General features: G+C 40.8%; 1 protein-coding gene across 1 annotated transcript in view; it reads right to left on the bottom strand.

The window, feature by feature from the left end:
• Positions 1–13,367, bottom strand: part of map3k1 (mitogen-activated protein kinase kinase kinase 1, E3 ubiquitin protein ligase) — a 46,162-nt gene extending 32,795 nt beyond the window's left edge. Inside the window, exon 1 of the mRNA XM_072658616.1 lies at positions 12,846–13,367. Within this exon, the coding sequence (XP_072514717.1) occupies positions 12,846–13,345 (500 nt within the window). The 5' untranslated portion in view covers positions 13,346–13,367. The remainder of the gene's footprint in view (positions 1–12,845) is intronic.
• Positions 13,368–16,105: the final 2,738 nt, after the last annotated feature.

Genomic DNA, 16,105 nt, shown 5'->3' with positions numbered 1-16,105 from the left:
AATGGGAGCCAGCATGCAGTAAATGCAAAAAATATACTATACTCCAAATACAAAGAGTGCACAATTACGAGTGTGAGAGAGAGCAGGTACCCAAGCTGTACAGATGAAGTGGATAAGCCATGTCATTTAGGCAGAAATAGGACAAATACATGAACACACACAACCATACATTTTTTAACCTCGCTCTCCATCACTCAACATCAACTACAGGAACAAGGTAGAGTAGCTTTGCACTGATAAAACTCTAAATCACTAGATAAAAAAAAAATCTTGCAAAGTTTGCATTAGAAAAATGTAGAGTGCTGATTTGTCTTTTCAACCTGACGTGACTTGTTTTAAGCTGCAACAAGAACCACTTAAAGAATCATGTATGAGATAGAAATGTACGAGTGTGAAGATTCACATTATCCAAAATAATACACATACAGAAAAAGGCTAAATTTCAGGGCTGTTGAAATCTCTGCATTATGCACAGTTTATATAATTAAATTGGGTTCTCCTGTGGCACTGGCGCTTGTGCTCTTTTGGCACTTTTATTTTTAAGTCCGTACACCTAATTTGGAAGCAGCATAATGTCGGCAGCAGAACGGCACCGCCTGGGTCAGTGGGGGTTAGGTGCCTTGACCAAGGGCACAACCAGGAGCTCAATCAGTTCAGAGATTTGAACCCAACTTCCAGTTGCTCACTTACCTTTGTAACCAAAAGGCTGCAGGACTAACTTGTTCTGGTTTCTTTCCATATGATTTGTCCAAAGAGTAACTTGTAATGTACATTGTACCATAACCAGACACAAACTAACTTATTAGTTTTCATGCATTTTAACTGCTACTCCAAAAATCCAAAAATCTGAAACACAGAGAAAATGACATACAGTGCAGTTAATAAAGAGAGAGAAAGAGCCAGACTCAATTCACAGGAGAATCTGGGCCAACTCGGCAGAGAATCACATGCATGGCCTCCCACAGCCAAGGCAAAGGGAGCGACAGAGAGAGAGAAAGACACTGTGGAAAAGAAACAGTGACAGTTAAAAATGTAGCCAACAGTCAAACTGCCCCCCCTACATTTAGAAGATAAACTTAGATGTTCAAACCCACACCAGACAAATATAGCTACAGACAAAATAATTTCACTGGTACCACTTTGGTACTCTAAGCAGTGCTGAGAAAGCCACTGCTGAAAGATACTGAAGAGAAAAACATTACAAGAAACAACATTTCACTTCTCAAGTTTACTCAAGAAGTCATCCTGAAATAAAAATATACTAGCTTGCACAGCAAACAGTGTGACAACAGCGTATCTTGCGTGCACTGAAACAACACGCAGTCAGTGCTAGCATTTCTATTAGCAATCCAGTTTAAAAGCTATGGAAAAGTTGCAGTTTACTGTCGAATGACACTTGCTTTCCATGATGAAAGGAGAACAAATGAAAGGGGACAAAGCAGATCTCTCACATGTTTATACTTTTTAGTCTAGTTAAATCAGACTCTAAATCAGACTTTCACCCTTGGAGTGATTCATTTAGGCAAGAGTGCATACAGTAATCGCACTCAGGTACAGAGCAAAACAACCACACTAAGAGCCTTCAGAGTAGGTGGTCTGGGCCCGGCCCCAAATAAACTCTGGAGTGGTTAGTCTGTGGTAAGAATGTGATCTGACCTTGATCCGACCCATCTATCAGGTGGTAAGGTTTGAGCTAAATGGCTCCCGTTTAGCCACCTAACCTGGAATACTGCCCACATTATTACTACAACTATGAACAAATGCCCTGTCTGCCTTTGCTCCATTGCTCCATGGACCTTCTTTCTGTAGTTAGGGTCTTGCTCCTGCCCCACAGGAGCAAGGTTAGTTGTGACCCCTTATTAGCATTTTGGTGTGATAAACCAAACCAAGGGGAACATTATCCAAGTTTACTAACTCGAACTGATTCGGACCAGAGCAAAGAAACTATAGGTGTGAAAAGGCCCTTATATTCTAAGGCTAGCAGAGACACCAGAACGTAAGGGAGAGCCAGCAAACGTGATGGCAAGGAAGGCTGGGAAGATCATACAAAGAAGAAGAGTGAGTAGAAAAAGCCGAAGAGCTTGAGGCTAACATCTCAGTTTGATCGTATTCTTTTTAAACTTGGCACAGAGGATCTAGCCAAATTACTGCAAGGAATGAAGCCAAAAGCCTTGAAAGAAATGCCAAGAAATCCCGGCCAGTTCATCTCATTCAGAGAGACACTCTTACTGTCCATCCTGAGCAACTGTTGCATCACAACGTTCAGGCAGAAAGGGACGGGAAGAAAGTGAGAGCTCATACAAAAAGAGGTTCATTCAGTCTTAAAAAGTCTGCTTTCAAGCAAACATGGCCAATGACTCCAAGAAGCAGAAGAAAGTCAATTGAGACAAAACTTGACCTCGAAAGAACAGAGCAAGACAAAAGGAAAACAACTGCGGAAGAGTGTCCCGGGGGAAGCGCAGGGCCAGGCCAAAGCAGCTGCCCGGATGAACACACTGAGGGAGAAAAGGCGTGGCTGAGTAAACATTTCCAAAGCTTTTCCAAAAACAGATTGGACTGTAGCTAATGGGCGGCTGGAAGAGGCTGGAGGGACTGCTGGGTGGCCGAGGGCTTCTTGGCCATTTCCTCTGCTGGCTCTCTCTGAGCTAGGCCTAAAGTGTTGGCTCCTCCTCATTAGGACAGTAGTGCTCCAACTTCACAATGTGCTTCTCTGTGCTGCTTTCATCTGCCAGCTCTTCATGTGGCAGCCTATAAGCTTCATTAGGGGTGAGCAGTATGAACAGGACATTGTCTTTGTGAGAAAATACTTTTGAGTATTTCCTGAGTATATATGTCGAAAAAAGCAGAAAAATGTTTGAGGCTCCTAAGTGACTTGACTGTTTTGAAGGTTTTATAGTGTGGGTCAGGGGGTTGAGTTTAAATCCCAAAGGTGCAGAGGGTCCAAGAGAGTTTTATAGGACAGGGGATGGGCAAGACAACACTGTTTTATTGTTATTGGGATGTAATTGGATACATTTTTAAATTTTACATTTTTTTGTCTGTTTCAACCCATCAAACCTCAGACTAAAGTGAAATCTGAAATGTTATGTACAGTATAATGTCAAGTATGGTGACATAGTTTAGCAATACCCCCCTCCCTCTTATTTTAATAGCATTACTGTTGCTACCTCTAATGCATTCAACTTACCAAACCATCATGACATTAGATTTATGCTCTACTGTCCACTTCTAAATTACAGGAATCATGTGTCCGCAGCACCGATCAATCATCTGTGATTTCCAATTTAAAGGCTAGCTTTTCCATAGGGGGTTCACATTACTCATGCACCGTCCCTGGAGCAGGAACATGTCAGGAGATCAATGCTGCTTTCTCATGCTGTTACAACTTACAGTTTGTCCACAGCTCTCCCAGAATGCTGGGGGGTGAAAATCGGGGGAACTATTGATTTCAGTGTTAACAGGGTAGATTCATTCAATTCACCCCTCAGGGGGTGAACACTAACCGCAAAAACATGTTTGGCACAGAGGAGCCGATGATGGTGTTTTTCCTGTCACGTGAGGCTGGTCTTGTTATTTAGTGACTTGCTCCGTTTCTTTCAACATACCAAGTTAGATTCACTTCCCAAAAAGTCTGTAGTTTTGTTCCGATACACTTTTACCCTGACACACACTGAAATTGTGGGAGTTCATAGTTAAAAAGACAAATAATAACAACAACTTTCTTAGAAAGAAATGATTTTCATAGGCATGATCTTCCCATTTCACACAATACTGTTCTACACTAGTAGTTAAGTGTGCATGTATGTGTGTGTAGGAGTTTACTTTTCATGCCAGCAGCATCCCACTGTCGAATAACAATGGTCTTCTGTTCGGGCCATCTCAGTTAGATCTGTTGTCTACAGTATAGCTACTGCAGTCAAACCACAATTCCCACACATGGCAAACTAGCACACTTTAAAAGTACAGTAAAAGCTTCATAATCTTCAGTCTGATTATTCTACAGTTCAACACATTTAATCCAATGCCCTGGAGTAACAACACCCAATTAAAAAAAGTTTAAAAAGCAGAGCTTTTTAATCCCAGAACCACAGCTTCTCAACCCTCCCTTAACCCAGAAGAAGTCAAATAGGACACCACGTAGCCAGTCTGACACATTAGCAGTAGGGTTGGACGATGATCTTGGAATCATATACTACTGGCAGATATTCGCTACATACAAAAAAATATTTAACAGAATCTGCAGCAACTTCCTGAGTGGTATAATCGCCTACACCCTCCAAGCTGTTTCCATACAGCAATCCCAAGTGTTGCCACAGCCATCCGTGGCTGGGAGCCTCAGAAAGCATGTTTAGCCTTGCACTATATGAAGCCATGCTGACGTAATAGTTTGCATGTTGAGTAGCTGGTGGATTTCGTGCTCTGAGGAAGCGTAGCTAGCTAGTGCATAGGAATTGGCAGTGAGTAAACTGGCAAAAAACAGGAATTGCACTCAAAAACAAGTTACCCACAAGCCAGGGAAAGCCTAGCTTAAGCTGACTGGTCAATGGTGAGTGAAAATGACATACAGGAGCTAGAAGACCAGCTCGCTTTTTTCAAGTCAGCTTTGTGGGTAAACTGGGTGAACTATGCTCTACATAGAGTGAGTGGTGGATTTGATGAGGACTGTGTCTGTCCAACAACTTGCAAGACAGTCTGTTCAAAAAAAGAAAAAAAGGCCCTGTTTTTTACTTTGGCGTACTGTTACCCACCTAACATATACAGTTCATTTCTAAAATATTGAATGTTGGCACAAAATTCCCATATTGGTGAATCCCTAACCAATAGTTTAATTCAAACTATTGAAAAACTACAACTCAATGACCCATAATTGGTTTTAACGTCCAAAGCCGAACATTACTGATCTAAACTCTCCCTAAAAATCAATTGTGAAATCGAACATACATTAAAGCCTCCTTTACGCGCCGCAGAGCAAAAGCTGCTTTCTCCCTCGCCCAGTTTTGCAAAGGAACTTTTCATGCATTAACTTCAACCAGTGTCTTATCTTCAGACATCAGTGAAGCATGCAGTTTTTGATGTGGCTTATTTTGAGAACAGGGCCAGTCTTAAAATGTGCATGGCCAGGTCATGTGTATGTGCTGAGGGCATCTAGCGAAGGCCCCTCCACAAGACGTGTTGTTTTAACTAGTAATCTGGGTCTGATTAGCCAGGGACCCGTGTGTTTACTTTTCACATGTAATCTCTAGCTTGCCTCGTCCTGCTGCTAACTAAACAGAAACTGGGAGGAGGGGGGACCCCTGTGCCTGCCGACAGGGCCTAATGGGTATGGAAATATCCGGGCCTTTGTTGCTACCGTCCAGGCATGAGCGTTCAGCTAACCCCAGGCTTTAAACAGGCAGTTTCTGGTGACCGTGAAGAGGCCTCAACTGGTTAGACAAAACAGGCCGGCTCTCAGGAGCCCCCAAACACTCTACAGAGCGAGGGCAAATATTTTTGCACACTGACACCAGCTACATTTACAGGGTAGATTTTAGACTGAGTTGAGTTCTAATCTGAGAACCCTGTTAAGATGATAAGGTCTGAGAACAGAAATCAACTAAGTATTGGAATCATATACTTTCCGAGTAAATATCTGAGTAAAAACAAAAAACCCAAAGAACAAAATCACAGCCACACAAAAACCTTGCATCTCCTTTTCTGATGTTCACTTTTTAATATAATATGGATATGGCAGTTATTTAAGTTGTGCCAAAATGTTATGATGAATGAACCAATAGAATTGCTCCAAAATTACTTCAGTTGAAAGGTAAGGAATAATTTGCATTTTGGAGGTTGCGTGACTAAGATAAGTAAAATTATTGCAATTAGCGACATTCCTGGTAGATGATTAACCAGCAACACAGTGTACCAAAATAATCTCTGGATAAAGTGAAAAAATATACTTTGTACTAAAAATAATAACAAGAAATCATTAGAATTTAGTAGAATTTAGGGCTGCACAATATCGTTTCAGCATCTTCATCATCGTCATCGTCATAATCATCATCATGAGGGCATGTACAATAACCAAATCACAGGATGTGTAATCTCACATAAGACAAATTTATTTAAATTACAACTTTTTTTGCTGCTTGATAGAAAAGGAAAGCGCTCATTTCCCAGGACATATCTACAAGAGGTAGATTATATTTGCCCAATATTGTTTATTTTACTTTTCCCTTGTATGCTTGTATGAGTTAATTGATATCACCACATGTTAAATCACCCCCCCCCAAAAAGCTATAATTGCAGAAAAAAAGCTATTGCAATGTTATCCCCCCAATATTGTGCCCTAGAAGAATTCTAATGAAAAAAAATACAATGGAGTCAGCAATGCTTAGTCAGTCATAGTCATGAGTCTTAGTCTGTAATGTCAAAGTGGCGACATTACTGAAAGCCTTGTGCTGCAAAATTCTATGGAAGAGCTTTTATCAGGCCTTAAAAGGCATTGGCAACAAAATTCCAACTTTAAGAATCACATAGCAATTACCACAAACAGTACTAGGCCTTACATAACAAGGTGGAGAGAGAGAGAGAATGAGTGGCTTCTGACCCCCAATGCAAAGGATTCAAATTTCAGTACATTCTTGTCTTTGCCTGCCTAGCAACAGAATACTTCAGACACCAGTAATCCCAAACAACAGCTCATGATAAACATTAGCCTCTACACGAAACTAGGAGTTCCTCAGACTTCACTTCATGAAGGTGAACAGGCAAATCCTGGAGCATACCAGCAACAGTTTCCCCATATCACGGCAGTCATATCAAAACCTTAACATTTTTTTTAACACCAGCTGCCCTTGACATTGTGTGAACTTGTTGTAAAGAATGAACCAATCAAAATGGTCCAAAATGATGTGCAGTAGGTTTAAAAGGGTGCATTGTAGACATATTGATTTTCTTTCATTTGGTGGTGAAGGTAATCAGGGGTCGAGAGATATCTACAACACAAACACAACCATGTTAGCATGTAATGTCATGTACCTTACCACCATGAAGGGTCTTAAAGTTTTAGGCAGAAATGTTCTTAAAACCAACATTTTTTATTGTGTAGTACATTTTCTGTGGTGTACCCCTTCAGATGTCTGGTTCCCATAACCACTACTGTAAACAATCCTGACTCTGCAGGTTTCTCCAGAACAAAATGTTCTTTAATCCACTGTGAATGACTTTATGAATGTCTTTGGAGAAAGCTAAATCACTTAAGGAACCTTCTACTAGGGATGCACTGATACGGCTTCTTCAGTTCTGATACCGATACATAAACTTTGCATACAGGCTGATAGTCAATACCGATCCGAGACCACTGCTGTATTAATAAACTGTATACATCACCATGTGAAAGAAACTTAAAGTATCAGAATTGACTTAATCAATCATTCATTTATATAATATATCAAATGAACCCATAGATATAAATGTACTAAATTACTAAATTTGTCATTTGTTTATTTGCACATTTAGTGCAGTCTCACACCAACAGATGGATCGACCTAATTATCCAATATCCGATCCAGGTAATTTTGTTAATATCGGACCGATATCCAATCCTGATGTCGGATTGGTGCATCCCTACCTTCTACTGTACACATTTTTATTTGAGAGACTTCATTTGAACATGCTGCTTCAAATATATCAAACTACATTAAATACAGCAGCGTCACAACACGACACTTCAACACAAATATCCACTGAGACACTGAACACCTCACCAATGAGGTGATTGAAACCTTCAGCCAACAGCAGGAACTTGGTCTCCACCAAATCCCTGTTTTATTCCTATAAGCCCAAGTGTCACATGTCACACACAAACGTCACTGACTCACTCAGCACTAGACACCAGCCTCCAAGCATGTTTAAGAGACCGCTCGTCTGTATACGTTCCTCCCCTTTATTTTATCTTCTGCCAGGGTATATCTGTCATGATGGCTTCCAATAAAAGACCTGGGACTACATAAAGCTCTTGGAAATTCTTCTTACCGTATCGGTTTCTCAAGGGGAGGTTTCCCATGGGAACCGCAGCAACCTACAGCATGCTCCAGTGCCAAGTTTAAGGCAGGCAGGCTGCATCCTCCTTTTTCGTACCTCAGCTCTGAAGTCATTCTGGCTACAGATGTGGGGCCACAGCTAATTTGAGGGCAGCTCAGAGAAGGTCAGTTTTATGAAGTCAAGTCTGTCAAAACCTCTTTTACAAGCATGGTGGTGGTGGTGAGTCACATGCTGCGCTCTTGTCATGTGTGTAAAGATTCAAGAGACCGAGTTCCAGATACATTACAGAAACCAGGATCTAGGGAACTAACCTACTATGTCCATAGCATACACAGCATGTTTTAACATATGACCTACCAGCATAAAGGTCAATGAAAGAGCTTGAGCAAACATGCTGACTAAAAACAAAGAAAGGTCAGTAAGCACCAGTTACATGATGCATTTTGTGGTTTCCCTTTGTTCTGAGCAACATTAACATGTTAATTTTAGATACACTGTCAAAACCCACCACCCCATAGACTTTCCTTAAATATTTACTGTATATTTACATCATCAACACACTTCTTCCAGAAAAAGAGGGTGGAGAACTTGAGGACAGACTGCAGTCCCCACAATCTAACAAACATCTGAAAATATATTTACATTTAAAAAGTATGCCCTGACCTCATGGTAAAAGAACAGTAAACCTACCCTGGATCAAGCAGATGAAAATATCAAGAAACCCTAAAGATGTCTACATTTCAAACTCATTTAGCTGCTAAATGTTTCTTCAAGTTAAAGACTTGACTTCAATGTATTCCTCTGTTCAAACAACCCACACACATTTTGTTTCACACTACTGGGCAATAATAAGAGTATTTAACTTGACTAGATTAAAGAGCAGTGATATTTTCTTTTCCAGGGGAGGTATCTTATCCTGCATCTGACCGGCTGTCTACTGTAAACCAGAACGTCAGAACTCCTGCCACATCCGCTGGAAATGCAAACAAATTAATTACGATCCTGTGGGCTGGGAACACCCAGCGGAGCCACACCAACTCAATCCACTTTAAAGGAAACTCTAGGCCCTGCTGCTCGCACCGCAGCTGTTTCACAACTTGTAGTCCATCCATTGCTAAATAATCAGCTGATACTGGTTAGGCAATTCAGCCCACTTCTAAAAACAACAATGACTGGCTTCGTGGTAGGAGCTCAGATCTGTATATAAACACTGAAAATGGAAAAGGAGCAAACTAAGGATTGACCGATACAGCTTTTTCCCCTCTATGCTGATTCTGACATCTGAACCCAGGGTATTGGTCAATATCAAGCACCACCTCATGTTTACAGAAGCAAGCATACAGTTAAGTATAGAGGAAAAGCTAAAGCACTACAGTAGATATATTCTTATAATATTAAAAATAAAGGTGCTACACAAGGTTGAGTGATGCCACAAATGAATCATTTTTGGTTCATTAAAGAAGACCTAGAAATGAAAAAAGAGGGTAAAGAACCTTCTAAAGGTTTGAGGAGCCTTTATTTGGGGTTGAGGTTTTTCCAAACTTCACAGTTGCACAGCCAAAACCAAAAACGATTCAGTGTGGAACCACAAGTGGTTCTTGAAGAACATCCTCAAATGCAACTTTATTTTTAACTGTGCACCAGGGGGTGGGCGATATGGCTTAAATATAATATCACAATATTGCTACATATTTATGGAATACATAATTTGGATAAACATAAACATACATTTTATAAGGGAAAAAGATTCAAATTATATAAACACACATTACATCCCTACTGGGGCTCAGTCACATTTGGTTTATAGCCAACGTACTTAAAAAGTCAGTATCAGTACTGAACTCACGTCGGCTCAGCGCATGTTTAGAATTAACTAGACTAAGGTGGCCCACCCTTTGTGCCCATTTAGAAACTGTTGTACTTAAAATTCACCAGTCTAGATTTGTTTCAGCAAACCTGTCACAGGCACTTCTTGTCAACTTCGTTCAGTGAAATTTAACCTGCATGACCAAGTGACCCCTGGCCCTTCACATGAAACAGTCCCTACAGTGATCAAGGGGAAAGCCTTCAAAGGAAACAAAGGCGATCCAGAGCTCTGAATAATTTAGCTTCTTTAAAACTGTGGCAACCTGATGAGACGCTTGAAAAGCCGACTTCTTTTGATCTGCCCTCAAGCAGACGTCGGGCAACGGCGTACGGACAGATGGGCTCGCCCCTAACGCTACAGTACGAAAGGCAGCAGAACATCTGTTTCTGGAAGCTTTTCAACACCTGTCTAGAAGAAAGCTTCTACCTGTGACATTTGTTCAAGGAGAGAGACAGCCATGTATAGACACAAAAGAGCCTGATGCTCCTCTTCTCACCTGAGGGGACACGACGGTAAGTGAATCAGGGCGCTGACGCAAAACGGGCTGCTCTGACTCAGACTGCCTTTATTTCTCTAACATGCAAGTGTAAGTAAACAGAGCAGAGCTAAGAAAACAACCAGGCTAAATCTGGAGGAACTGCCACGGTTCGACTAAGTGTTACAGAAACTGAATGACAGCGTTTTCGCATGTTCAGTCTGAAAACGCACATTTCAAACCACAACCTGTTTTTGCACATCCTCCCTGAACTTCCTCAGGGTCTACCAGTAAACAGAACCACAGCCATATTAGCATTTCACAAAAATAAACACTACAAAGTTGAGCTCCTGTGTTAGAGACTGTTATGGGTGCACCAATGGAAATTGGTGCCCAACGCCAATACATGATACTCCATGTACACATCCTGCCAATACCAATCCTGACATACATACAGCTACAAAATGCAAGAAAAAGGATCTACTTTACATTACATTACAGACAAATGTGTAAATATCAATTATTTATTAGCAATATCAGTCAAATCTAATTATCTCTATGATAGATCTGTACAGATATATATATATATATATATATATCTCATCATAATTATCTATTATAATTAATAATATTTACTTAATCAGGACAATAACAGAACAATCATCACCATTATTATTTACTAATGTACCAGATTAGGCCAAGATGGCCCTTTTTAATTAGCTGCCACTACTAATATGAATCCAGAATCATTGTGCATCCCTCTTTAAGCTTTACTGGAATTCTACCTACACTCAGGGGTGGCTTAACCCACTTTCCTTGGCCAAGCAACCCAGATAACAAGCTTTCCTGAGCCATTCCTTCACTTTTCAGCCTCCTGCTCATTCATCATCCTTGGTAGAGTTGCAGATAGCACCAACTTACAGTTCTCCAAATTTACATCTCACAAACCTATCTACAACCATCTACAATAATAATAAAAATAATAATTTAAAAAAAAAAAACACACTTCATTCACTGAACCAGCACGCCGCTTTCTGACATGTGCATACTTAAAGATCTCTGAGCTCCACTTCAACAATGTTTACCATGAGCTTTTCCTTTTCCATTTAAGGGAAAAAGCCGACGGGGGGGGGCAAACATTTAGGCAACCTGAAGTAAACAGGTTTCCAAGAGTGAAAAGAAGTTCACTGCCTCTCTTCTTGTTGTGCTGGAGTGGATAACAAGTAGAAGCACAGTAAAACATCCATTAAACTCCAAACCTTGTCTTCATGGCTTCTGGCTTCAAGAAGGCCATTAGATCACACAAAGACAAGCTGTTCTAGGAGAAATGACAGAGGGTACGTAAACACTGTTTGGAGCAGTGCTGGAAAGTGCCACCCTACAGGTAACTCTGTCTCAAGACCTCCTGTTTGGGCACTAAACCTACACCGGTGTCAAAAGGGCAACATCCATAGATCATATTCAAGGTAATGGAAGCAAGCGAAAGACCTCCAGCCACTACAGAGTGATGCTTCTACTTACATCAGTAAAACAATCCATGAATTAAACGCAACCATGGACCTCCTACCAGAGCTGTTCAGTCCGTTCAATTAAAGCCTTCTAAAGCTTCAGCACATAAATCCATGTTTGGATGACTTTAGGATTTACATTTACGAGCCAGATCAGGAAGATTTGAGCAGTTCGCCGCTCACATCAGAAATGGTGCAGCTCTGCAAAGCTGATAGCATCTGTCAGCCACCTCAGCAGGTGGGCAAAGCAGATTTAGTGATACTGATTGCTGCAGAGTAGAAAAGACTACCATTCACTTTTACAAGAACTGAGACAGAGAAAGTGAAATTCAACTGGAAAGTCCCCTCACCGAGGAAAATACCCAATATGCAACACAGTGCACTCCTGCTAACGCAGTAATACTTTAATAAACAGGCCACATTAGATTTTGTGCTGCGGCCGTATTAAATCTGCAGTTAATTATGTGATTAATTCTGCTACTTAATGATAATTCAAGGCAAATATAGGGCTGTGACAGTAAACCTGTGGGCTGGAAACAGACAGAGGTGCAGTTTGCTGCACCAAACTGAGATAATGAGATGCAATGAGATGATGGGAACTTTTACAGTAAGTGGGAACACAGACTTGCTAGAATTGATTTTAGGGTTATAAAACATAAAAAAAAGAAACCCACACTGAACTGCCCATCTGTGTCCATGTGGTTGTGGAGCACTCAGAGTCCTGCTTCCTGCTGCTGCTGCTGCTGCTGCTGCTAATGGCCAGCACACATGATGGACACCTTCCAACAGCTCCTCAGCTCCATTCAATAAACACTGTGGAAGTCTAAGTCTAAGTCTAAGTCTAACTCAGCATCTGTCTTCAATACAACCACAAAGTTTCTGAACGCACGGATTTACTGCTTTAGAAGTGCTGCACGATGCACCCCAGCAGCAGAGAGGTACAGAGCCCACCACTACCACTGAGTCTTACCTGTGCAGGCTCGCATTCACGTCCATTGAAGTTCCGGTTGCACCATGGTCAGCACTGAGCTGCTCGCTGCTGCCTTTAAAAGAACTTTTAAGCAATTCCTGAGCCGCCGAGACCAAACTGCTGCTCGCCTTGTCGAGGAGAGGGTGTTCAGTCAGTGAGTTGCTGTGCTGGACGCGGTGGCTTTGCTGCAGTAAAGTAGCCTGGACCGCGCCGGGCGAGGACACGGATAAGAAGTGGAGCTGCGCCGCCGCAGGAGCTGCCCCGGTCTCCGGAGCCAGCAGCAGCGCCTCGGAACCGTCCAGATCCACGCTCCGCACTTTCCGCAGTTCTTTACGTCTCCATTGCGAACTCTCCACCGCGTTTCGCTTCGCCTTGCCGGCACCGCTCGGAAGACCGGGAACGCTGGAGCTTCCCCGCGGAGGGTTCCCCAAGTCTACACTGCTGCCGCCGCTTGAGTCCAACGGTCCTGACGACGAGGTCCGGCTCCCCGCCGTCGCCATTTTCTGTGCTGAATTTTGCCACTTAATAGGTTTGTGCGGTAGAGGGAGCGGAGGGAGGGGGGCAGGAGGGAAGTGGGGCGGAGCGAAGGCACTCCGCTCTGTTTACATAGTGATGCGAAGTTCGATTCAGGCTAACGAACCGACTCCTTTGCATGGCCCGTGTCAGTGAATCGAATTTCGTGGAAGCGACAGAAGGATTCGAATAAATTTGACGAACCGATTCCTCTCAATTGCGACGCATCAAAATTCAATCAAACTTCTCACAAGTGATGTGAATTCGATTCCGTGTCATGAACCGATTCATTCGAAATCGTCGTCGAATCAACCCGGTTCTAGTGATGTTCATCAAGTTTAACAAGCTAGTTATTTACATCTGCCCCTTTAGATTCACGCAGTATTATTAAAGACAAAACAGCAACAGCAACAAACTGATGTTGAGCGTGTTTATATTGATATATGATGCTGACTTTTGTTGGATAATGTCCAGCTCTGATTTGCTTGGGATTGCCTGGGCAGACTTCACTATTATTACACAGTGATTAAAACTGCATGGGTCACAGTAGTGCAACATATAAGAGCATATAGACATATAACTCAAATAAAGTTTAATCAAATTAAAAGTAAAGTGGAAAAGTAACCAGCTGCTGTCTACAGACAAAATCAAATCAAATTCATATGTACTCCAATAATATCTTTATGAGATAAATAACTTTGACATGCACATACACAACACAACAATACACTAAAGATTGACAAAAGTCGACAGAGAATTTCAAGAGACAATATGTGACTGTGATCATTTTATGTTGTGTTTGTTGTAGGTTAAATGATGCAATATTTTTTATATGAGGCAAAGCAACATTGGCTTATGTATATATATATATATATATATATATATATATATATATATATATATATATATATATATATTTATTATTATTATTTTTAACATATTTGGTGTTTATTTGTGATTAAATGCGTTTGGATTATTTATAATGTATTATTATTCCAAGCTTTTTTACTAGGTACATGAACGTATACCTCGTGTGCATGCTGTGGTTGGATCCAAGTTCACTTGGGAATCGGTTGGACTGATTTAGTGAAAAGAATCGGTTAAAGGATTCGTTCAGAGTCGGATCACCGTGAGAACTATCACGTTCGCACGCAGAGCGTTTACTCACCGTTACTGAGCAGTTAGCAGGGCTGGCTAAATTCACTAACTTCTTTGACTTTGTTTCCTGTGATTTTAGTAAATATACCCCACATATTTAGGTTGTTGATGGGTAGTAAAACCTTTCAAGGCATTTCCACAAGTTCTAAAACTCTAAAAGAAGTTTAAGACCAAAATGTCTAATAAAAAATATTTTTTTTACATCAGTGATTTTTCTTTATGATTCAGTTGGGTGATTAAACGTATGATCAGAATATGATATTTAATTTGTGCATTTATGGTGAATATTTGCTGGGAGTGAGGTGGTTTTATGGCACTTTCATTATGGATTTATCAGTATCTAAAAAAAAAAAAGGGGCGTGAATGTGGCTGCGTAATATTGTGCATTAAATTATGTCATTTTGAATCAGAAAAATGGTGTTTAAAAGTGCAGCTAATGCTTACATATCAAACTAACACCACATTTCATTTACCCTAATAACATCTGAGCCATTAGTGGATGTGTGTCCCTGTGCGGGTCATTGTGTGCCCGTTTTTCTGGGCCAGCCGTTTGCCTGGGAAGAGTGACAGCTCTGTGAACCTGCAAATTACATGTTCTCCCGAATAAGTCTGTCTTTTGTCTGGTATCTGTCTTCAAGGTTATGTAATGGCCTCTATTGCTCCATAAACAAGTGGGATTTGAGCATCTGAAACGAACGAACTCATATTATTATTGGATAAAAGAGGGATTTACATATCACATAAATTATATGTTTGGTCTTAAGGGACCAGCACATTGTAAACATGAACCAAGGTATTATTTTAAAGCTATATTGTTTCAGTTTAAAGGTGGAATCTCTGTGAAATTAGATTATAACTGGAAACAAATATATTCAGAGAGGTTTGGCGTCACTGTCATTTACAGAGGTGAGTGGAATCAGGTGTCTGTAGAGTTTAATGCCTCGAAAAGCTACATCATCAAAGGTTAATATCTTAAATAGGTGTAGATGTCAAGGCTGCTACCCAAGACATTGTTTTACCATAAATCTAATGGCATTACAATAGAGTACATGTTATCACCATAGTATAAAATATGACTACTTTGTCTTTAATACAGTTACATTGTTACAACTTGTTTACTAGTCATTTTAAATATCATTATTGCCATACAGAAACCTTTTATCTCCAGAAATGACAAATGTTCCAGGAGGAGGAAAGAACGTGTTTCACTTTCAATGGATTTTAAAATATGTTTATTTTATTTTAGAAGCATTTCTATTGGCCAGTTCATTGTAAATCACACAATATAAAGAACAACTGCCAGATTCACATTATGTCAAAAAGATACACAGTTTCTGCATGACAGCGACAATATAAAAAGATGGCAGACGTAGACTCCTCCGTCTCCAGTTTCTGTTCCACTGCAAAGAAATCAGAGGAGAACGTTTCTCTTCACCATACCAATATTCCCAGATACGTACAGAAAGTCATCTCTGGTTTGTTTTCCAGAGCTGGCAAAGTAAAAAAAGGGCTGCATTGGAGCTTTAGGTACAGGGCGGCCAGCAAAAACAATTTCCTGTCAACGTGGATCCAATCTATCACTGGGCACT

This window comes from Salminus brasiliensis, chromosome 16, assembly GCF_030463535.1.
Source record: "Salminus brasiliensis chromosome 16, fSalBra1.hap2, whole genome shotgun sequence".
In the NCBI taxonomy this organism is placed as follows: Eukaryota; Metazoa; Chordata; class Actinopteri; order Characiformes; family Bryconidae; genus Salminus; species Salminus brasiliensis.
The sequence above is the reverse complement of the archived record's forward strand: the minus strand, read 5'-3'. Positions and strand labels throughout refer to the sequence as shown.